Here is a 24,928-nt window from a genome sequence, read left to right on the forward strand (position 1 = left end):
TTTTAAAAAAATTTATGGGGATTTTATTTGGCTTTGGAGTCCCAGGTATTTTATGTTTCACTTCTTTAACCGTCATAGTCTAACGTTAAGAGTTGCAGTATTAATGCGTTCTGGGTGACGTGTTGTTTGGGGTTACTTACTGCTCAATGAGGTGTTCGGAAGTTCTGCAATATCCCCCTGGATACGGACTGAACTTGTTGAGGTAAAGGTTGGAATTTGGGTCCTGAGTTTCCAGTTTTACTTTACCCACTGTGTCAAGTTGCAGGAAAAGTAGGGCACATTCAAAAGAGTCCCTTGGCAATGTGATGCCGGGTTACAGATGCTGCTCTGATCCTGGCAGTTATATAATTGGGTATCAATCCATTGAATCAAAATACTGACCAGCATAGCATCACCTCCTTTCAGAAATGATGAGCCCATGAGCCATTTTGTTCCACATCTGCCGGCACTCTGTCACCTTTTATTAACCTTTCTGCTGCTTTTCATTGTCAGTTATGAAACGCCTCAGAGAAAATTCAGCTTCCATTTTTACTTTTAGAGAATGCCCTTCCTTCTGTAAATTCTGCAGCCCTGGGTTCTATAGTAAACGCCTACAAATAGTTTCTCCATTCAGACTTCAGGGAATTTGAGTCAGGTGCTTTTCTTATAAGAAGTCATTCTCAGAAAGTCTCTTTTCACTACCGATCTGGAAAATACCAGCCTCCTTTAAACAGAGACTCAAAATTCGCTGACCTAAAGGAATGAACAGGTTTTGTGGCTTTTGCAGTTTGGGGTGGGGGGAGGGCAGTTTTTAATTTTTTTATGACTGTAAAAATAATCTTATAAAAAAGAATAACTGGTACTTTCTTTGGCCAAATGTCCTGGGAGTTTATCATTATTGATTTAATAAAGATAAGTGCTCACAGAAAAACTAGCAGCAAGATGCGACTTAGATGAATGATTTAGGGTTTGTCTTCTTAGATTTATGATTTGTGCAGTGATTCTGAAATGGGGTTCCAAAATTGAGCACTGATTTGTAAAAGACCTTAAAACGGTTCCTGGCAAAATACAGTGAATGTGGTCATTTAAAAGGGCCTCCGTACTGCAGGAGTGGTAAAACAGAGTCCAAGAAACTGCTTGTTTGTTCACACTCCGGAAGGGACACGCCTGTCCTCCTCAGCCACTTAGTTTTTGGTCCAAATGCCACAGCCCATCCTGTGAGGGCAGGGACCCCTCTAGGGTCAGCTACCAACAAGGTGCCAGTAATTTGCGAACAAACCCTTGTCAATTATCCTCATGAATCTTACTAATGTTATTATAACCCAAACCATCAAATATGCAAGAATTAAAACAGATGCGTTTTTTTTTTTAGATAAACCTATTAATACAGTGTAACGTACCTAATATTTGATTCTAACCCCAGCAATATCCTTCTTAGAAATGGTCTGATCTGCTTGTTTTTGCATTAATTACTCCCCGCCCTCTTCCTGCCTCGCTGCTTTGTGAAACTGCAGCCGTTTGCTCACTCAGTTCAATTAGGTAAAGGGCCTCTTCTCAGTTCTGGTTGTTAACGGCTCTGTTAATGGTCCCTCTTCCTGCTCTGCTCTTTGAGCAACTGCGTTTACAAACTCTAGCCTGGCATGGCTTTGAGGACTTGTGCTTAGACGAAGCATTTCATCTCGTCGGAACTTCAGTCTCCTTATCTATAAAATGAGAGAGTTGTACTAAAAATTATTTCTAAGGTGCCTTCTGTCTCTAAATGTTGGAGCTGTGTTTCCAGGACTTACAGCTCATTCTGATGGTAAAAGAGATTTCTCTCCAGATATCAATTCATGTCCAAGCCCAACAAACAACGAACTGTATCACAGTAATTTAGGCTGTTGGCTATTCCATCTCCAATTCACCCTGTAAACTAATTCAATCTGTTCTCTTTTCCTTTAGCTATTAAATCACGGAAGGGTTTTGGATTTTTTTAGTTTGAAGGCTGTTTGGCTTCTCCAAGTTGATCCTCTTCATTTATAAATGTCTTAGAAAACTGTGGTTTTCCAGATGCTCAAGGTTTTCCATCTTGTCCTACCTGCCATGGTTTAAAAAATCACATGGTTTTAAACTAACTCTGTTTCCCCTTCTTTTATTTGAACGGGTCCTGCAATTTTTATGCTAAAATATTTCCTCTGCTTTTTCACTGTACTGTGATCTTTAATTTTCTTTCTCACCCAACACTGTAATTCTCTCCTTTATTCCTCATCCCTGCCCTTGATCCTTAAAATCCAGTCTTATTTTCTGCCTTTATATGTATTTCTCTCCAGTTTCTCACTGTGCTGTAAAATCGAAAACTCCTGTCAGAGGAAAAGCCGAGTCTAGATTCAGAGACCTTGTTTATTCTCTTTACCTTTAACATTATTTCATGTTTTCAGAGTGTAGGGCAGCACAGATATGCCTCACCTGAAAGGAAGAACGATGCCTGGCTTGCAGTAGTCAGCCATAAATATTTGTAAATGAAGGAATTTATCTCATAATCCCATGAACATCCATGAACCAAGAAATAAAGACACCCCAAGCCAGGAGGCTATAGCTCAGTGGTAGAGTGCATGCCTGGCCTGCACAAGGTCCTGGGTTCAATCCCCAATAACTCCATTAAAAAAAAAAAAAAAAAGACACTCCACAACAAGAAGGGCAAGACAGGTCTAGGGCTTTAGACTAGATTTCGTCAAAGGCCTTGCTAAAATATGATGGAAGAGAGCCTTCTCTTAGTGCATCTATGGAGTATTGCTATAAAGGAGAGCTGAGAATTTAGTGAAGTATTATAGAAAGTTATATACTACTTTCTTACAACAGAAGCCTTGATTTCTTTTTTTTTCTTTTTTTACAAAAATTTTCCCCAGCTTTATTGAAACAGAATTGACATATAGCACTGGATAAGTTTAAGGGGTACAACATGATGATTTGATATATGTATATATTGTGAAATGGTCACCACAATAAGGTTAGTTAACACATCTATCACCTCACATAGTTACCTTGTGTGTGTGTGTATATGTGTGTGTGTGTGTATGTGTGTGTGTGTGTGTGGTGAGATGTTTAACATCTACTCTCTTGGCCCCTTCCAAGTATATAATATCGTATTTGCGGGGGTGGGGGCATGCCAAAAGAGTTTGATTTCTTTTTAGCCCCCATGGGGCTAGACATATTTTATACTTAATGAATAATTGCTGGATGAACGGTTGGAGGGATGGATGAAATGAGCGCCTAATGGCAATGCGAAGGCACTATGAGCAGACCGCGCGGGAGAGGAGAAAAGACTGGAGCCTTGGAATCCTGCTGCTCCTCTGTCCAGCTGTGTGATCTCAGAGATGAACCTTAACTTCTCTGAGCTTCTGGTTCCTGCTCTCTAAAGTAGGAATACAGGTGCCTAAGCCATCAGCCTTCAATGAGAGACATTATAAGAAACACAACGCTTGTATTTACTACATCCTACAAGCGTCCTCTTCTCCAGAGTGGAGATATTGCTGTCAGACCTCAGTCCTGCTGCCCTAAGAAAACTGGTTTGTCTCATGTAGACAGCGGGGGTTAGGTAACTGATGTGTTTCCTTTTTTGCATTTAGCATCTAGAGGACTCGGAGCTAGATTTTCAGCCTACTTCTAGCAAAATGTGCAGACCTAACCATGTGTTTGAAATCTTAAAGCTCTTCCCTGCTTTCTTATTTCATCTATGCTAATTACTCCTTCTCACTGATCACATGCTTTGATTGGTTTAGGTCTTAGGTTTGGATATATCTTTGTAGGTGGGCTCAAAATGTTTTTGGAACAAGGCTTGGTTAAAAAAAAGAAACAAACAAACAAACAGAAGAAACAGAAGAAAGGGAGGGAGCGAGGAAGGAAGGAAGGAGAGAGACAGAGAGAGAAACAGACAAATAGAAAAGGAAGGAAGGGGATGAGAGCAAGAAAGTCAGGTAGCCAGTACCTGCCTCTGAGGGGTGTTGTGATGGGTAAGTGAGATTGCGTTTCCTTATACCGTTAAGCCCTCAACAGTTTCCGCCTTCCATCAGAGAACTCAGTGGACCAGTATCTTGTTAGATATAAGGTAAATAATAATGCAATACATTTTTATTGATAATAAAAGATGGTTTTAACCCTGGATAAGTTTAAGGGGTACAACATGATGATTTGAAATAATAATATACGTAGTTCCACGATTTTTAAATCAAGCCCCCTGGAGTTCCCACCAGTGCGTAAGGTAACAAGGAGGAGGGATAGTGGAGGTATGGATGGATATTTGGGTTTTTTCAACCAAAGGCTCTGAGAGTTGGTTTTTGTTTTTTGTTTTTTTTTTTTTTTTTTGATTGAAGTATAGTTGATTTACAATGTTGTGTTAGTTTCAGGTGTACAGCAAGGTGATTCAATTATACATATACATATATATGTTCTTTTTCAGATTCTTTTCCATTGTAAGTTGTTGCAAGATTTTGAATATAGTTCTCTGTGCTATACAGTAAATCCTTGTTGTTTATCTATTTTATATATTGTGATGTATATCTGTTAATCCCAAACTCCTAATTTATCCCTCCCAAGAGTTGTGATTTTTTTTATTTGTTCACTGTTATTTACAAGTAAGGTTTCTCTTCACAGAGAGTTGCTTGGGAAAACACAAGTTTGGAACCACTGGTGTATGTGTGTGACAGGATAGTGAGTTGGTGGACAATGGATGTGGATTTGCAAAATTGAGTGTAATGCATTTTTGGCCTACAGGTCTAAGGGTTAAAACTGTTCCCTTTTTTGTGTGGTTGTTCATTGTCACTAAGAACAAGAAAAACACTATAAAATGATGTGAAAATACAGAAAGGGAAATCCATTTGAAACAACATCCTGTCACAAATTTTAAATATTTTTTAAATCAGTAACTTCACTAAAGTGCCCAAAATATATTCATACATAGGAATACCCCATCTTTCACACTCCCACCCCACATAGCCCCTCCCCACCAGGAAATCCGGAAAGCTTTAATGAAGCTCCTATTTGAAACATCGGGTAGTGGATTAGCTAGAGACAATATAATCCACTTTCTGTTGCATTCTCTTTCTGCCCACTAGAGGGCAGCAATAATGCACAGGAAAAGGGAAATTTCTCCAGCACTAGCATTTTGAGTTTCTTAGCCAATGCTAGCCTTTCTGAGAACACATTAAAAAGTCCCTCAAATTCCCATATATGAATTATTAGAGGGTTAGATTCCCTTCCTCTTAAGTATTTAGAGAACTTTCATAACTCCCTTTGAAGTTATAAAATTCATCTGTTGGCTTAGTCAAACATTCATTTTAAATATGAACAGGAAAATATCCCTAAAAAAGACATGTATATATAAGTTGCGTTTTAGTTGTATATTTCTGTGTTTCAAACTACTCCAAAAGGTCGTGATTTAAAACAACTACCATTTGATCATCTCTTGATTCTGTTGGGTGGCTGGGCAATTCTGCTTATGTGATGTCGGCTGGGACTGTGTTCATCTGGGGGCTCAGAGGGGCTGGAATGTTCAATGTTAGCTGGGAGCACAGACTGTTACCCAGAGCATCCAGTTCTCATTCTTCATGTGGCTTAGACACCTCACAGCACGGCGGCTGGGTTCCAAGAGGAACATCCCCAGGATGAGCATTCTAAAAGTCAGGAAGCAGAAGCTTCCAGCCGCAGACATGGCTTCTCCAGGCTTCTAAATGGTCAGAGCAGTCACAGGATCAGCTCAGATTCAAGGAGAGGGAAATAAGCTCCATCTCTCAGTGTAAGGAGCCATCTGTGCACACGGGGAGGAGAGAAGTGGCTGAGGACCATCTTTGGAGACCACCATGGAGGGTTAAGAAAAAGGCTACTTCCCACATGTTGGAAAGATGGTTGTAAGTCATGAGGGATGCAGAGGACTATTTCTTCACTTAAGAAATGGGAATTGCTTCTCAGTGTGATGCTTTGAGAAGTAAGATTCGCAGCAGTCACTCCTGTGTTCTCCCCTCTCTGCAGATCTGTTGCCTAAAGCAATAAAAAATGGCCAGAGGATCAGTATCCGATGAAGAAATGATGGAGCTCAGAGAAGCTTTTGCCAAAGTTGGTGAGTAGATCTGATACCTCAAGTCACACAATTCTCTTTTAGTAGCTTCAGGACAGTCAATGAAATGGTGACATAAGCAAATAGCAGAAAGAACTGGAATACAGTGGTATTGGTTAGAGGAGCTGGGGAGACTTCTTTTTGAAAGCTATGCTTCAAGAAATTACTTCTTTTTCTATCAAAACATAGAATATGGACCCTTTCTCACCTGTAGCTTTTCCTGCAAATGGCCTCTAAGTCTATTCTTTTATAGCTCATCTGCTTTCTTTGGTTTCCTTTGTGTTTCTACTATTCCACGCTTTTTCTTACTCTGTGGCTCTCAGCCTGTGATTTATTTTCCCATCTGTTTCTGTAAGCGTCTCTTCAGGTCTGTTGCCAGAACCTCTGCTGAAATTATGACTCTTGTATGTTGCAAGTGATGCTAATGCCTGTCTCCAATAGAACAGGCCTCTTGTGAGATTCTGACTTTGCATGGGGTCAGGCCATCCATGACCCCTCTCCTGCCCATCCCCTCCCATCCAGCCTTCTCATCTCTCTTTGTACTGTGACCCGAACTGCCCCGAACCTTCAGCTCCTCATTTGCCTTACAGATACCGATGGCAATGGGTACATCAGCTGCAATGAGCTGAATGACTTGTTCAAGGCTGCCTGCTTGCCTCTGCCTGGGTACAGAGTGAGAGAAATTACAGAAAACCTGATGGCTACAGGTGACCTGAACCAGGACGGGAAGATCAGCTTTGATGAGTTTATCAAGGTGAGTATGACACAGAATCCAAGGAGCTGCCTTTGAACCTTGCAAGTTCAGTTTAAAAAATAACCAGAAATGCATTCCCACCCTCCTGGCTTCAACGTTACTTATTCTTTCCTTTGTGGTTTTTCTCAATCACAGATCAGGCTTCTAAAGATACATTATGTTTTTGCAGGTTTTTCATGGCCTAAAAAGCACAGATGTTGCCAAGACCTTTAGAAAAGCAATCAATAAGAAGGAAGGGATTTGTGCAATTGGAGGCACTTCAGAGCAGTCCAGTGTTGGTACCCAACACTCCTATTCAGGTGGGTGCACCAACCAGTGGGGGAGGGGAGGTGGAGAGAGTGTGGGGGTGAGCTGAGGGGAGAGGGAACCAGCTCAATGGGAGCCTTGTCTTCTGGGGTTACAGAGTCCAAACTCAGTGTTCAAACCTAAGGGGTGCAAAGAAAGACAGAAGTTAACATGTTTATTGACTACTGCCTGCCTGTTTTCTGATGCACAAGTGGGCCAGAAGTTCTGGCTCTAGGTCAGGTCCAATACTGGATAATCTCATCAGCATTGAAAAAAAATACATCAAAGGCTGCCAAAATTCCTTTGTAAATCTTCTGGACAAAATGAGCTACCCAGGCTTCTTCCTCAAACATTCATGATTATTCTAAATGCTGGCTGAGTGGGCCAAAAAAAAATTGTGTTTTCATTGATTTGGAGGAAAACTGTTTATTTATTCTGAAGGCTGCCATCCAACAGCCACTGGAAACTTCTAACAGCCCAAACAGTTCAGTGATGCAAGAATTCCCAACCTGAGACCTTCAAAACATTAGTTGATCTTAAAGATCGGTTCATGGTTCCGTGACATCTGGAATTTTGAAGATTAAGTTCAGCCCTTTATTTTTAAATATAGAAAATTTCACAGCCTTTTGCTATGCAAATGTGCAGTAGAAATCTTCAAGAAAATGTTCTGCTGTGCAGTGTTTTTGTGACGCAGGATTCTTCTGAGGGACACCGTAGTTTTCAGTGACACGCAACTTGGAAAACACAGTGCTGGGCTGTAAGGCATCACTTGAGGCTTTATTAAAATTTCTAAAATCAACTTCTGGAAGCTTTACTGACAGGAAAGAAAGATCATATCACAAGTGATGTCATTTCATAGCAATATCATTTTACATTTTACCCCTGTTCTCTGAAAGTAGAGAGTTCCTATGAAACCTTTCATAAACCAAAATGATGTGAAGCGAAGCAGCAGTTACCTTAGGGCGTATCTTGCTGACGAACAGAATAAATGGAGGTTAGACGGATGCTCACAGATACAGTTCAAAGCTATGGCAGCTCGATGCTGAGATGCTGCCTGGAGTTCCTGGGGATGGAGCTGGATGGGACTAGTCTTGCTACGAGGGGTGCCCACTGCTTCTCTAAGAGCTCACTGCAAAGCAAGCACTCAGTGCTATTTTTGCTTTTCACCTTTTTTTGCAAAAGTAAAAATCCTCTTCGGATTTCTTTTGGTTAGTACAAACAGGTACTAAGGTAGGTCTTTTGTAAAGGCAAGGTGGCACAGAGCAAACTTTCAAAAGGCGGGGGATACCTGTAATTGCATAAAGAAGCTCAGACGTTGCAAAGATCATCTGTGATCATCCCACATCTAAATCAGCAGGGCTAAAGGCAGAACCCTGAGTTTTATCCTGTAAGCATTACGCCACATACATAAAGTGTACATAAATATTAATTTAAAATTTTAATTATGTACATATTTACATATAGAAAATAAGATCTGTATATATTTGCTTCTAAATATATTTTCATGTACGTAGCTTCTAAATCTGCTTGCTATATGTATGTTTTATGACTTGGAGTGAACAGAGATTCTGTGCCTATTTGCCAAGTCCTTTGAGATTTTTAAATGTCAGTAAATGTGAGATGATAGGCTAACAGACCAAGATTAGCCTCACAATGTCTCTCCTGGGCATGAGAATCTAAGATCCATGTGTGTGGTTTTGTTTGTATCAGATTTTCACTTTGCGAATAAGTCGTCTGCCTCATTTACTTACAGAGGAAGAGAAGTATGCCTTTGTCAACTGGATAAACAAAGCCCTGGAAAATGACCCTGATTGCCGGCACGTCATCCCCATGAATCCAAACACCAATGATCTCTTCAGCGCTGTTGGAGATGGCATTGTCCTTTGGTAAATAACACTACCTTCTTGGCTTCCAGAGGTTTCCCTAAACATATCTGGAATATCCACAACTCTCTGTATTTATCCTGGGCCCACTTCCTTTGGTGCTGAGCCAGATCTGAAATGCTTTTCTGGACTTTCACGTGGCAGGTCAAGGAGAGCAAACTGGTTTCGAAAGCAACTCATAATGAGAAATGTAAGACTGTTACCACGTGGGTGGAGGAGAGGGATATGCAGCACAGAGACAAGCGTGAACACAGAGACGTAGTAACACGAGGTCCAAAGCAATTGTTTTGGAATACATGTCATTTTGCTTCATCTGAGCCTGGCCCGCCATGAGAGTAGATGGAGTTGAATGGGTCATAGCAGCACGATGACTGAAACAGGGCAGTGCAAGTCCTTAAGCACGGGGACCACTGGGTGGTGCACAGATGCTAAGGGCACCTGGAGAAGGAGGGGTGTATTCTCTCTGCGGGAGCACTGGCCTCTCAGCACGGTTGGTCTCTCAGGGTGCTGTCTTTGGCAGCCTCTCTGTCACTGTAAGAAGCGGTGTGAGTGAGGAAGCTTGAAATGCCCCATCTCGGGTGGGCTCTGGAGTTGGAGGGAAGGGTGTGTGGTCAAGACTTTGAGCCCCCTCTCCTCTACTCTGCAGAATTCACTTTGGGTATTTTATTTATTAGAGTTCACCAAGAGATTTCATTTTTAGAAAGTCCCACTGCTTAAAAGAGACATTTAAAACCTAGCCTCTCAGATCAAGTCCTGACTCTTCCAGTCGACACCCAACACACCCCCTGGTCTTCCCTCAATCTCTTTCCAGTTTTACTTCCCAAGACCCCCAGGACTCAAGTACCCGGCCAGGTGCTAGTGAAGGGGCGTGTGAATGACCGGACGTGTCAGCAGCTGGCCTCACTCTCCCCCACACACCCCTGCTTACAACTTGCAACTCTGGCTTTGACTTTTATTTTCCTTTTTAAGAGTTCCCTTCCACATCCTCTCCTCCTACACAAATCCATTACCATTTCCGGTCTAGCCCAGCCCCGGGGGATCACTCCCTCCACTGAATTCTTAAAGCATATATTGTTTATAATACTTTGGGAGCCATTATAATGTTCTGCTTTGAGCTGTTACGTAACTTTTGTATCAGTGCATTTGGTCTCTGTCATTTGACTATAAGCCTTTCAAGGGCAGAGCTATCCTATACTTTTTTTAAGCCACCCCTCCCCACTGCCATCTCCCAGAGCTTCTAGTTCACTATCGTTTTATATTTTTCAAATAATGATTTAGGGGTTTGTTTTCCCTAAATTGCAGTAAAGTGCCTTTTATTTAAATATATGATACACACACACACATGACAAAGTTATGGAAATAAATCTTTAAAGAACAACCAAAAGAAAAGGTAGTTGCTTAAAGATTGTTAGGGAAAAAAATGTTAATGCTGATGTCTCTTATTAAAAAAAAGAAATAGTCAATTCAAGTTTACTATTCTTTGATTTTGTTGTTTTTCCTTTGGATTTTTTTCCCCTAACTTCTTTTCTTTAAATAAGATGGAAGTGACCCAGGGAAAATTATTTATTTATTTTTAAATTGAAGAATACTTGATTTACAATGTTGTGTTAGTTTCTGGTGTACAGCATTAATGATTCAGTTGTACATATATATGTTCTTTTTCATTATAGGTCATTACAAGATATTGAACGTAGTTTCCTATGCTATACATTAGGACCTTGTTGTTTATCAATTTTATAATAGTAGTTTGTAAGGAAATTTATTTTTAATGCCCCATTATATGTTAAACCAATGATAACCGGGTCAAATCAGTTTTTCATAAATAATTACTGCTTATTTTGGATGTCTGGTCAGTGTGGGAGGTTGATACTTAAGTGGGAGAAGTTCCTAAAGTACTGGTACTATAATGACTACAGGCGGAAATGAAACATTTTATCATATAATTAGTTGAAGTAGAGTTTGACCAGGTGTCAAGTAGCAATTTAGACATTATATAAATAGCGCAAAAGAGTACAGAATAATCTTTCATATAGTGGGGACAATTTTCAAGACTGCGGAAGTAAAGGACTCATGGAGAATCTGCTTTGGTTCTCCAGCCAGAATTTCCTGACGTGCTAAGGGAACCAGAATAATCTTCCAGCTTTTTAAGTGAATGAATGAAGTAAGATCCGTATTTCTTGCCTCAGTATATTGGCATGACTTCAAGGAACACTGACCTTTCCCACAGATGGCTTGAATCCAGTCAAAATTGCACAACTGATCTTATACCTGAACCCTGGGTAGCACAGATTATGTGGCCGTCTTGTTTCCTTATGGCATTGCTAGAATTTAATTCATTGTCACTAGACTCTTTCATTTAGAAGCCTGCTTTCTTTGTCTTTCAGTAAAATGATCAACCTATCAGTGCCGGATACAATTGACGAAAGAACAATCAACAAAAGGAAACTCACCCCTTTCACCATCCAGGTACGTCTTCCGGTGTGACCTGAAGGTAGGACCGTGCTCATCACTGCTGAGTCAGCCTTTTCCAGGCGCTCAGACGTTACTCCCAAAAACCCAGGCTTTGGGCTGGTGATTTGTCATGACTAGTGGGAACAGGGGGCAAACTTCTATTTTGTCTTTTATTAATATAGCGGAGAGGGGAAGGTTAGAGAGTGTTAGTAATTGGGGCAGTCTTCCTTTGTTTGGGCCACTCACGAATAAAAATCACACTGGCTAAAAAAGTTTTAACTGAAACTTTCCCTAGTAATTTGTCTTTGAGCTGATGCCAGATACACAGCATTTTATCTGAAAATATTAGCCTTTCTAAGAAGTGGGGGGGTACAGAACGGGAAGTACCCTGGCAGCCTTCACAGCAGTATTGGCTACAGCCACCAGTGTGATAAATGTAACTTGCTTTTATGCCTTCAATTTGTTGATTAACTGCAACAGTGACTGATGGTAAGTAAGCTGCATTTCTGTGCTACGTTCCAGTGTTTTAACATCACTGTAATCTCCCTGCTCAGATACCATGTCTCACTACTTAAATCATGAACAATATATTTTGTCCTGTTTGGATTTAAGCAACCCTAAGTTCTTAAAAAATGGCAGCCGTAACCAAGGTGGGAACCACAATTAAGTGTGTGTGAGGGCAGTTAATGATAAATTTCATCTTGATGTGAAATTTTAATCTCAGCCGTAAGTAGACATGATCTTTTTCACTGGTCATTTGAGCTCTACGCTAAGGCAAAACCCACTTTTCTTCTGATAGTCCCCTTCCCAGTTCATTAGTGGCCTGTATTTTGTTTTGTTTTTAATTTATCATTAAAACAGGTTTTGTACATCTTTGACTCTGATATCTCCTCCTTTGTGGACCCAAAAATAATGGTACAGTTGCCCCTTGAACAGTGGGGTTTGGGGTGTCAACCCTCCACTCAGTCAACAATCCAAATATAATTTATAGTCTGGCCCCTCTATACTTGGTTCCTCCATCACCACGGTTCTGCATCCTCAAATTCAACCATCCGTGGCTCATGTAGTACTGTAGTATTTTAAAAAACCTGCATGTAAGTGGATCCAAGCAGTTCAAACCCGTGTTGTTCAAAGGTCAACTCTATAAAGACGCTAGACAGAAAATTTCATTGACCCTATTCCAATCATATATGTTACCTTACATACATTATTAATAGTTGTAAGAACATATAATCTGTACGTGCGTGTGCATGTGTGTGTGTGTGAACTCAAGGTCCCTAGATGTTATGGATACCCAGTAAATTGTCCTAGTAAAAACCACTCTGTCTTTTCCAGGAATTTGGTTTGTGTTTTTTCATTCCTTCAATATCCAATCTGAAAGTCAAAGGGCTATTTTGTTCCTCTCTTTTATGAACTTGATTTACATCAACAATTGTGTGATTAATGATAGCCAGTGACAAGACAATGACTGCCCTCAAAAGTGTCCCTTTGGGGGAAGGACATAGCTCAGTGATAGAGCACGTGCTTAGCATGCATGAGGTCCTGGGTTCAATCCCCAGTACCTCCATTAAGAAAAAAAAAAAAAAGTGCCCCTTTACTAATGGCTGGTAAAGATACTGAGTATGGAGACTCCATCACAGAACAGTGTGGAAAAGTCAGATTCATTACTTTCATCCTGACCAGAATGAGCCTCCAACTCCAGGTTCTGGCTTAACTGACCAGGCCCTGCATGAGCCCAGTGTCTGGGTGACCGGATTTTCTCTTCCAAGTGTCACTCACTGTCTTTTTTCTGTGTTAAAAATCGAGTGAATAGCAATGCCTCTAGACCTATGAACTTTCCAGAAGCAAAGCATTGTTGCTGCCTCCAATCAGTCCTGATCATCTGACATCAGCAAAGTCCAAAACAAAACTTGCCTCCTGTTTCTCCTTCAGGAGAATTTGAACCTGGCCCTGAACTCAGCCTCAGCCATCGGGTGCCACGTGGTTAATATTGGGGCTGAGGACCTAAAGGAGGGGAAGCCTTACCTGGTGCTGGGACTGTTGTGGCAAGTCATCAAGATTGGGTTGTTTGCCGACATCGAACTCAGCAGAAATGAAGGTATGAGCAAAGCCTCAGACGACGTTGACGGCTCGGCTTTTTACTAATTCATGTGTGTGGGCGGTAGGAGGACGTCAGGAAGGTCAGGCTCAGAGTCCTCAGTTTTGGAACCTGTACTTATATCCAGTCCCTTGTGTTCATTGCACTGATTCTGTCCACACCGAGCAGACTTTATAAAATGACAGAGCAAAAGCTTTTTAAGACCACAGACCAATAATAATACTTGTTTAGGACCCATAGCTCAGTCTAGCTGTCTGGGACTCCAACCTCAATAGCTCTTCTGAGCTCACTTTGCCTTTAGACACTATGTGAACAAATTAGGCTATTTTAAACTTGTGTATTATAAAGCGATTCAAATTCATTTTCAGCACCCGGTTCGGAGAAACTCGGTCTCTTTCTTACCAAGGTGGTAGGAAATTACATTTAGGGTTTCAGAGTTCTCAGCTAAGTGTTGTAGCTGTCAGTCTTTCTTTTTTTTTAATTGAAGTATAGTCAGTTTACAATGTTGTGTCAATTTCTAGTGTTGTTGAAACACTATATATGTGTGACTGAAACAACATAATGTTTCAGTCACACATATATATATTCTTTTTCATTATAGATTATTACAAAGTATTAAATATAGTTCCCAGTGCTTTATAGAAGAAACTTTTTGTTTATCTATTTTATATACAGTAGTTAATATTTGCAGTGTAGCTGTCAATCTTATTCCATTTGCTGTCAGCATCTTAAGCATTTAAATTACAGCCAGTCCTTTAGATAGTAGTAGTAGACCTTGATAAGTATGTGAAACACAGTTACTTTTCATTTTTCCTGTACGGATCTTACTAATATGAAATCTGTAGCCAAATTCTAACCTTTAGTTATTGTATCCATTTTATTTATGTCTCCTAATCAAAATAACCAGGAAAGAATCCTGGGATACCATTTTAAAACCAATATATTAAACAGAATATAAAGAAGAAGAAGAGAGCAAATTGGAAACTTGGAACCCACAAGAGAGAATATTGATTTGCAAATAATGATCTCAGCTAAGTTTAAACCTTCCAGCTGAGCAAAATTATTTATTCATCTGAGAAACATAGAGGAAAGAGTTGCTTACACTTTTTGAGATGCTATAATTATGCAAGTAAGCACTTGAAATATAAAACACCTATGGGAATAGACCAGGGGACATTGTCATTATTGTGAAATTGATCTCTTAAAAGTAAAATATTGTCGTATCATGAAACATGGTCTGAAAGACCCAACCAAGACTCTTGAGTCAGAATGTTCTGGGCTCTGCCACTGTATTGTTAGTCAAGGCACAGACATTCATTAGTGACTTGTCTTCTCCACCTGAAAAATGGGGATAATAAATGAGCTCACAATACCTTGCATCTCTTTTTAGGGAATAATAATAAAGTGTTTGTTCCATGGGAAAGGCTATAAGTCCCTTTATCCCAGAGAGATAACATTGTTATCTTTGACTTTTCGGCAGAGTTCAGTTTGTTATAACTAATCCCCTCAGATAGTGCCTGTACTTATTTTTCTTTGGTTTTTGTGCTTCTTCAGCTCTGGTTGCTCTTTTGAGAGAAGGGGAGAGCCTGGAGGACTTGATGAAACTCTCCCCCGAGGAGCTCCTGCTGCGGTGGGCTAATTACCACCTGGAAAATGCAGGCTGCAACAAAATCAACAACTTCAGCACCGACATCAAGGTAGGAGGGGTGTCGTTTGAACGTGGCTAAGCACCACAGTGAAGGGGATTTGGGCATAAATGGAGAAAAGACAGAGGTATGGGCCTCGTCTCTTCAGAAGTTCTAGGGTTAGACTGGCCGGTGCTGTTTGGAGCCCTCGCTGTTGTCAAGGGTCCATGTGCATCTCCAGTGCTGGGCCCCGTGCAGATCTGTCCAGGGTCCTGGCGACTGCACAGCATCAGAAGGGTGTCCCTGGAGTTTTGATATCAGGACATAGAGGGATGAGGGTGAGACAGAGGAAGGGCAAGAGATGAGACTGATTTTCAGGTAAAGCGAGTCTGAGTAGGATTGTCTGTCATTCTGATTTTATCAATGGAAGCATCAGGTGAGGATTCCTTTAAAAAAAAATTAAGCTAGGATTACTCTTCTAATTATACTAATCATAGCAAACAGTGTGTACCGCATGCCAAGCACTGTTGTAACTGCTTTATACATGATTGACTCATTTAATACTCACAACAGATCTTTGAGATAGTGATTATTGCTTTCTCATTTTGCAGAGGTAAACAGAATTTAAGTAACTTGTTCAAGTTCACATAGCTGGGGAATGGGGTCAGGACTCAAATCGAGCAGTTGACCTCCATGGTCCGCATTACTGGACCACCATACTGCTTCTCTAAAATGACTCGTGAATTTCTTGAAAGCTTTTTGTTTGTAGAAACCAGGGTGGTTTTTAAAAGATAATGATTCTGGAAACTCTCTGCCATGAGAATTAACCCCAGAAAATGTGGAAGACACAATCAGTCCTACCACAGAGATCCAAAAGGGGAAGGGCTGAGGGAAGCAGGCACCGTGGTTTTCAAGTCTGTGCAGAGTTCCATGTCAAGGTGAAAGGAACAGCTTGTTGGCATTGATGGCAGATGGACAGAGATAGAGCTTAAGGATTAGGGAGAAACGTCTGTCCCCAGTGGTATGAGTTGCAGGTATGCAACGTGAGAAAAAACATTTGTCTCCACTTTCTCAAAAGTTAAAGACATTTTCTGCGAAAAGCAATAGTCAGAGGAAAGGCCACGTGACTCACTAAGAGTCAATCCAGGCTTGTAATTCTTTGAGTGACAGCTTCCCCCTGCTGTGGACTCAATGGTGTTTAGAACTCAAGGTCTGCCAGGCCCAGTGCCAGTGAGAGTGAAACTTCTAAATGGAAAGTCCCCCATTCCTTGAGACATAAGCTAATAATGCCGAAATCATTTTTTCTTACTGTGCAACTTGCATTGGTTATGAACGTTCCTCTAGCACCACAAGCCAAACTGGAATGTAATGTGAGCTGGACAGTATTATCTCCTCTGATGCTCAACAGTTAGGCTCTGCAATTATTTCATCCAAAATTCTCAAACTTTGCAGACAAAATTAAGATGTTTGATTGGAGCCCTAAATGGACCTGATTTCCTCTCACTGAAAGGCTGTGTTCTTTAGAAGCATTACCATTTTGGGCTTAATGAGATAGGAGCTGGCCAGCTGAGCACTTATGCAGTGGTTGTGCCTGTTTTCAGGGAGCAGCTGCATCTCATCCAAGGTTGGTGCTGTGACCTGTAAATCTGAGCGTACAGCAGCTTTGGGAGGTGCCCTTAAATGATTCAAAGTCAGCGAAGGTGGGCATAGCTCCCATCCTAGAGTGAGTGAGAAAAATTTCTTAGGGTCAGGTGAAATGAGAGGACTCTTAGCAAAGCTGAACAGAGGTAATGTGCAGTGGACAGATTTTATTCATGCCTAACACCTGCACAGAACTTTCACTGACTTCAAAATAGCTACAGTGAAAAGAAAGAGATGGGGGAGGTAGAGCAAAGAGATGAAAATCAGTTTCCTGGGTGTAGCATCCACAGCTGGTGTGCTCTGTTCTCATCTTTCTAAAGTCATGAGCTACCTCTGCTCCCCTCAGGCCCCACCCAGTTTTAAAAAACAAACAGAGCAACAGCTGATTTTTCAGTCTTTAAATGATTTAAATAAATTACCTGAAAATCTTTATGATTTCATTGAGTGAGAATAAACACAATTTGAAGACTATGGTTCAGAGAATTTTTTGTCAAAAAGCTTATTTCCAGAATCTAAGAAAACAGGAGAATTCAATATCTATATCCACTCTGCAATAAGTAAATTTAGCCACTTTTTCTAGCTTCTCAATAAACATTAAATGCACTTAACATTTCTCCTTTTACATAAAGACTGCTTGTGAATGCTTCAATTTTCTGTCTTTAAAATCTTTTTCTTTTGCTGATTGTCCATGTAAATGTACTTTTAAACTCTGCTTTAAACTTCTGCTTCCTTTTTCTGTCACTTTTTTTTTTTTTAAATTAAACCTTAGCTGACTGACTTCTACAGCAATATAAAGGTATATATATTTTCCTGTATACAATTTAATACATGTAAATAAATTATTTTTCTCCCCTAAGGACAACAGAATAGTATTTCTTTCTTTGGGTTGCCTTTTATGTATGTCCTTTAAAAAAAAAACAAACTGTTATACTCCTTTTAAAAAGAAATATAATTTTAAAAGTATATTTATAATACGTAAAGAGACAAATAGAAAATTCCAATTAGTGAATATTTCCAGCTTTGTTAATTAAGTTGCATTCTTGAATGAGAGTTGAATAAGAAATGAAATGTGTTTGCTTGGGGGAAATTATTGTTGTGCTAAGTATGTAATTAGCTGTGCCATTTTGAAATTGTAATTTCTTCATTTCTCACAGGACTCCAAAGCTTATTACCACCTGCTTGAACAGGTGGCTCCTAAAGGGGATGAAGAAGGCGTCCCTGCTGTTGTTATTGACATGTCAGGACTAAGGGTAAGGCCACGCCCCGAGCCGTGTTAGGAGAACGCGGTGCTTCCGCTGCCTTGGCGGTTGCCATGGCCCTGGTGATCCTGACTCCATGTTCCCTGAGTGCACATCTCTGCTTAGAGCCCTGCTCAGTTGTGAAAAACTGTTAACAGTTTTGGGGGTGGGGGTGGGGTAATTGTGGAAAGTGGAATCGGGAAATAAACATTAAGGAAAGAAAGAAACTAACGCTAGTTAAATGCCGTAAACCATCGGAGGCGCTTCTGCGTAAGTCCCATCGTTTAATGGGCTCTGTGACACCAAGAAGGATGATTTTTTCCATTTTTTGGTACCTGAATATTGTTTCTGGAAATAGGTGGGGTATTAATACAAATAGGTAAACTCCCACTATTGTGGTGAAAAAAACTGAGACTTGGGGAGGTTCTTTAATATGTCCAAGATCACATGACAGATTATTGGAAGTTATGTGATCGGAAGCTGGGGTTCTTTCCTCTATTAATAATAATCAGAAGAAACCCCATAGCTGAGTTCTTGCTATGCGCCAAGTATATATGCTGGGCACGTTGCTTACACAGCCTCTAATCCTTGCAAATGTCACTGAAGTATGTGTTAATAACTCTGTCTTATAGTTGAGAAAACTGATGGTTAGTGAAGCTAATAATCACCTCCTGGCCACAAAGCCAGTACGTGGCATGGCAAGGATTTAAGCCAAGGATGGCTCCAGAATTCACGCACCACAGCCCTGCCTCATACCACCATTGAGGGTCATGGGAGAAAATGACTGGACAGGGTCATCTGAATTCTTACTGGTGTCTGGTGAGGACTTAATAAAAACAATGGGCACAATTATAACTTCAGTTTTGCCAACACCTCAGTGTTGATCTACAGAAGTTGCCTTATTCATTCTTGCACCTCATTTAATATCATTAGGGTTAAATCCAATGAGTTGGTATTAAAGTTAACTCATTCCTGAATAAGAGGTAAAGCTTGTGAAATGTATAATGTATAACCTATAGTAAGAAATAATTCCAGTTTTAATAACTTCTGTTTTCTGAAAATTGGTGATTTCATAGACTTTTAAGACTGTTAAGGGCAGTGGAATAATATATTTCAACAAAACTTTAGTCTTCTAATAAGAGTCTGCTTACAAATGCCTGGAGATTCTCCAGAACTATTTGAATAGACTTTTAATCTGTTAACTGAGTGATCCCCAGTCTAAAGTCTGCAAAAGCTAAATTGATATTATATATTTATCAATGACACTATGTAGCTTAACTTACTGATCATGTTTATTTTGTCTGAGTTGCAAGTATAGCAAGTCAGGGTAGGAAAGGTGGTTAAGCTAATCAGAAGTTCTTTCTGGCAGATAGAAATATCTTTGCACTGAAAATAGGAATGTAATTTTTTTTAAACAGAGGTACTGGGGATTGAACCCAGGACCTTGTGCATGCTAAACATGCGCTCTACCACCGAGCTACACCCCCAACCCCCAGGAATGTAATTTATTACTTAATAAATAAACATTTTTCGTGAGGTCTATGCAAGATAAGAAAAAGGAAACCTGATGGTTGAAAATAAAGATCAACTTAAATGATAAAATTGTAAAATCTACTAAATCTCTTTGAAAACAAGACAAACAACCATTCACCTGAAATGGTTCTGTTCTGTAGAGAGATGGGAGGACTCGATTACTTAACTTTTACCATTCCTTTTACTGTGACTTTCTGATTTTGGTTCAGGCAAATGCAGGTAATAATTTGCTGTGACTAAGTGTATGTCTGAGGTTAAATACTAAGGGTTTCAGTAAGATTCCCATCTCTTTCTCATGTTATCAGTGCCTACTTTGTGCCTGGAGAGCCTTGACCCAGCCTTGAGACGTCTGTCCTTTCTCATTGCAGGAGAAGGATGACATCCAGAGGGCAGAATGCATGTTGCAGCAGGCGGAGAGGCTGGGCTGCCGACAGTTTGTCACAGCCACAGATGTCGTCCGAGGGAACCCCAAGTTGAACTTGGCTTTCATTGCCAACCTCTTTAACAGATACCCTGCCCTGCACAAACCAGAGAACCAGGACATCGACTGGGGGGCTCTTGAAGGTAACTGGAGACCAGTTGCTTAAGTGTTCAGAAAAACATTCACAATTCTAATTCAGGGACCATTCAAAATCACCTCCTAAGCAAATATAAGCCCCTCACATGGAAGATTTGCAAACTGGTCATCAATTCTCTGGAACATAACAAAGAATAAATAGATTAATCAAGTCAATTACAGCCAAGCAAGAATAATCAAATACCATTATATCACATTCATTATACATAGGCTCCATCCATTACCAGAATTAAATGTTTTAGGGAAGACAATGTATTCAATTATCGGATGAAATAAATCCTGAGCTCCAAAAACCTAATTTATGTACTTAATGGACTAAATGTTAATTCCTAGAGGCAAGAAATTGCAGCCACTCATCATCTAAAAATGATATTTAACTTACGCTAAGAGGTACTTACTGAGATTTTTGTTTTGCTTGTTTGACTTCGGTAATAAGGACCACAAAATAATATTTCTGGCGCAAAATCCATGACAGTTATATTTTGGGGGTTAATGCCCTAAGACTGGACAAAAATCACACACTTTTAGTCAAGTTCTAACAGAAAGAAGTGCCAGAGATGTTTACTTTTCTTTTTTTCGTCATGAATTAGTCCCAACACTGAGACAGAAAAATCAATACCAAAGTAGTAATAAATGAGTATCACGAAAGAAGGGAAATCCAGTATTGGTTGATCCTTTTCTTCAGCTTTAGCTGGAAATGCAAAATCAATCCGTGTTCCAACATTGCTGCATTTGTATCATTTGATAAATTGTGGTCAGGGGGTCCATGCATTCTGTTGGCTACCAAATATATATATCAAGCTCTCTAATCAGCCATTTCCAGCTGCCTCTAGAACACTCCTACTTGAAGGCACTGTCACTTGAAATTCAGCATGTACAACACAGAATGATCATTTCTCCTCCCCCACTGCCTTTCCACCTGCCCCACCCCCATCCCATCCACCCTCCTATAGAAATTCTCCATTTCCTTTCATCATACCACCTTTTTTCCCCTTCAGTCACCAAAACCCTGGGTTCCACTTTGATATCTTCCTCTCCTTTGCCCCTAAATCTATTGAATCAGCAAGTACTAATAATTCTTCCTACAGAATGACTTTGAGATTGTTATTTTTTCCTTTCTGCTCTTCTGGACTCTTATTAAATCATACACCAACCATTTCAATAGGTCTGAGGGGCCTGGTCCTCCATCCATCAAGCACTTGAATGTGCCCATGTGCCAGTGTCAAACGCTGTCCCCTCGGTGTGTTTAATTTAAATGCATATTGCCTGTCAGTAACTCTGCACACTGCTGCCAGGCACATCACAGTACTGCTTTCATTATATCTCTCTGCCTTGCTCAAGAATTTATTATAGTAATAAATAAAGAACCCATAATGACTGTCATTGTCTAATATATCAACCAAAAATCTGCTACCTGGCATTCAGAGATCCCTGATTATGGTTCCAGCCACTAGAAGCCTTATCTCTGTGAACTGTACAACACAGACCCCTGAAAAATCAGTCCCTAATGGTTTTAATACAGACCTTGCCTGTCGCTCCCTTTGTGTTCACATTTACACTGTCTCCTACTGCCATTTCCTGTTTATCCGCCCAGATCCTCTCCTCTCTCCTCTCCAGATTTTACTAGCCCTACAAGATAAAGCTCAAATTCCACTCCCTCTGAATTTAGCCCCTACAAGTCTCTCCTTCATTTCAACTCAAGTAGCAAATATATCTACCTCGTATGCTAGTCCTCTAGCTTGCATGATCCCTCTTTGATGCCTGAAAGTCTTGTTTTTTCCAGAAGGAATGTAAGCCTTTAAGGGCCAACTCGTAACAGTTTCCCCACACGGGCTCTTGCATGCTACTAACAGATGTCATAGAAACACTTGTTGAATTGAAATGGAAAAAAATTAACACAGAGTAGCAACTCTTGGGTGAGGAGGAGGGTATAGGTCAGTGGTAGAGTGCGTGCTTAGCATGCATAGGTCCTGGGTTCAATCCCCAGTACCTCCATTAAAAATTTAATAAATAAACCTAATTACCCCCCCAAAAAACAAAGAGAATAGAAACCCTCATCCAAATCAATTAGAGTTTATATATTTTTTCATTCTATTTTCAGTGTTTATTACAGCCTCTTTCATTAAATTTTGATCATGAAAAAAAGGAGTGTTTCTAGGTGCCTGGAAGATAACCGGTCTTCATTCATTTAGGTGAGACAAGAGAAGAGCGGACATTTAGGAACTGGATGAATTCCTTGGGTGTTAACCCTCGAGTCAATCATTTGTACAGGTAAGAATATTGGGTGACTCTTCCTTAATGTGAGATACCACGATGTGGAAAGATCCCCAAGATTTCAAATACCACCCCCTGTGCAATGCTCTTCACAAAATGTGTGCACCTGGATGAGCAGGGGGAAATGCCAAGCTGAGAGACTGATGTTGAATCTTCATCTGAGGAACTCACTTCCATCCGTCAGCTTTGCTGTGTGCTTAGTACAAAATCATACCCCAGCAGCAAAAGGACTAATTGATACACGTTGTAAACCCAGGATCTGCTCACATGCAGGCCAGACAGTCAATGTTAAGTTCATGGTTGTGTCTCCTGTGCCATTTGTTAGATCACATTTCTTTTCCCGGAGGCAGCATGTTTCTGTTGAAGGGACATAGGCACCCCACCCCCACCCTCACACGGGGGAGACCTCCAGTAAGTTTCCTCCCCTTCTCTGAAACTGAGTCAGAGTTTCTTCACCTCTGAAGATAGAGCTACTGATGTCACCAAGTTCCCGTGAATGTGCCTTGAGCTAAGGTGTAAGGAAGTGCCCAGCCCACTGCAGGCCCTTCATAAATGCTGGGGATCTGAGAATTCTCTTGTGTTTGTTTTTGTTCAGTGACTTGTCAGATGCCCTGGTCATCTTCCAGCTCTATGAAAAGATTAAAGTCCCTGTTGATTGGAACAGAGTAAACAAACCGCCATACCCCAAACTGGGGGGTAATATGAAGAAGGTAAACAACGACTCTTCTGACCTTCTAGTAGGCAGGTGAAGCCTCGAGCCTGCAAGAGCGCCTTGTGAATACTTTATCAGGAGGCCAAACTTAGATAAGAAATGTTTATCCAGGGATTCAATTATAGTACAGCAATCAGGAATCTGAATGGTTTGATTAAAGTGGGTTCATTATTTCAGTTGATTACTTATTTATAATTCCATGTTGGATGTCTTTAAATGTTATGATGTAAAAATTCTAATTAAGGTAATTAGAGCAAGCAGAGCTACAGGGTTGCTTTTCTCTCAGCAAGATCCTCATTCTAATTTTCTAAAGAATTGAAGCCGGGTACTAACAGTTTGACTTGTACAAATCATATGTCTACTCTCAACGCAATGAGGACATGTTGTTTTGTAAAAGCAGTCATGGGGTTGAGGCAAACCTTCCCCTGCATTTCTTGTCTCTGTAACCTAGTGATCTAGGCATAGTAGCCACAGGAATACCTGTCCCACATCTCAGTCTACTGTGTGCGTACAGGATGAAGAATCCAGATTTGCCATTTCAATCTCTTTGAATTTAACCATTTTAGGAATATTATAGACAGGTTACCAACTATAGCCCTCCAGTTACATAGTGTGATATAGCCATGAAAATGTTTATAACAGTCATTCATTTGGGTTCTGCACTTGAAGTACACTATGAATATTTTTGTTAGTGGAAGTGAGGGGTTCTATTGAAGAAAAGGCGGAAAATTATTTGACTAGTTTAGAATCCAGAATTGCAGACCCAGGAGAGACTTGAGAGGTCATTCGATCTGCCCTTAAGTTATTTCCTTTTGTGGCTTTATTTTATTATCTTACTTTCTCTGGTATTTCTCATCATAGAGATGATGACATTCATTGTTTTCCTCCCTGCTCATTAACAGCTTGAGAACTGTAACTATGCTGTGGAACTGGGGAAGAATCAAGCTAAGTTTTCCCTGGTTGGCATCGGTGGGCAAGATCTCAATGAAGGAAACCGCACCCTAACACTGGCCCTGATTTGGCAGTTGATGAGAAGGTAATGCAACTCAGGGCAATGGTATTTTATTGAATGGGTTATATTATCTAGCAAAATAAAATACTAGCAAATTTCAGGGATGTGATTTAATCCAATAAAACTATATTTTAAGCTAAACTTAAAACCAAAGGACTGTTGTGGGGGTGTCCTGTTTTGCTTTTTTGTTTTTCTTTCTCCTTTCAGTTCAATCAGTTTTGTTTCAGGTGCTTTGAAAGTCTGTTATTAGGGTCATCAGTGTTTTAGAGTATGTCCTCTCAATGAAACACCCTTTTTCAATGCAGAGTGACCCTCTTTATGCCTGGTAATACCATTTTCTCTGAAACCTCCCTTTCCTGGTATTAATAAAGCCACTCCAGCTTATTGATTAGTTTAGCATGACATATCTTTTTTCCATCCTTTTAACTGATTTGTGTAAATATAGTCACTTATCTTTCAACAGGACTTTCAAACTAAGGAGAGAAATATGCCCTATTTGCCTACATATTTGTCATTTCAGGTGTCCTTCTTTGTATAGTGTAGATACAGATTTCCACCTAATATGATTTGCCTTCTACTAGAAGTATTTCTAATAGTGCAGATCATGGGTGAGGAATTATTTCACCTTCGTGTCTGAAAACGTCTTTATTTCGTTTTCACGTTTGCAAGATATTTTCTCTGAGTGTAGAATTCTACGCTGATAGTTTTTTCTATCAGTATTTTGAAGATCATGTTCATTGACTTCTGGCTTCCATTGTTTCCAATGAGAAATCTGTTG

General features: G+C 40.2%; 1 protein-coding gene across 1 annotated transcript in view; it reads left to right on the forward strand.

The window, feature by feature from the left end:
• LCP1 (lymphocyte cytosolic protein 1) overlaps positions 1-24,928 on the forward strand; it is a 49,431-nt gene that overhangs the window by 13,666 nt on the left and 10,837 nt on the right. The window contains exons 2-13 of the mRNA XM_010951393.3: positions 5,983-6,070; positions 6,658-6,821; positions 6,991-7,120; positions 8,860-8,992; positions 11,374-11,455; positions 13,373-13,538; positions 15,093-15,235; positions 17,959-18,054; positions 19,944-20,139; positions 22,345-22,423; positions 23,022-23,136; positions 24,041-24,174. Of these exons, the coding sequence (XP_010949695.1) occupies positions 6,007-6,070; positions 6,658-6,821; positions 6,991-7,120; positions 8,860-8,992; positions 11,374-11,455; positions 13,373-13,538; positions 15,093-15,235; positions 17,959-18,054; positions 19,944-20,139; positions 22,345-22,423; positions 23,022-23,136; positions 24,041-24,174 (1,502 nt within the window). The 5' untranslated portion in view covers positions 5,983-6,006. The remainder of the gene's footprint in view (positions 1-5,982; positions 6,071-6,657; positions 6,822-6,990; positions 7,121-8,859; positions 8,993-11,373; positions 11,456-13,372; positions 13,539-15,092; positions 15,236-17,958; positions 18,055-19,943; positions 20,140-22,344; positions 22,424-23,021; positions 23,137-24,040; positions 24,175-24,928) is intronic.

The sequence above is a fragment of the Camelus bactrianus genome, chromosome 14 (genome assembly GCF_048773025.1).
Source record: "Camelus bactrianus isolate YW-2024 breed Bactrian camel chromosome 14, ASM4877302v1, whole genome shotgun sequence".
In the NCBI taxonomy this organism is placed as follows: domain Eukaryota; kingdom Metazoa; phylum Chordata; class Mammalia; order Artiodactyla; family Camelidae; genus Camelus; species Camelus bactrianus.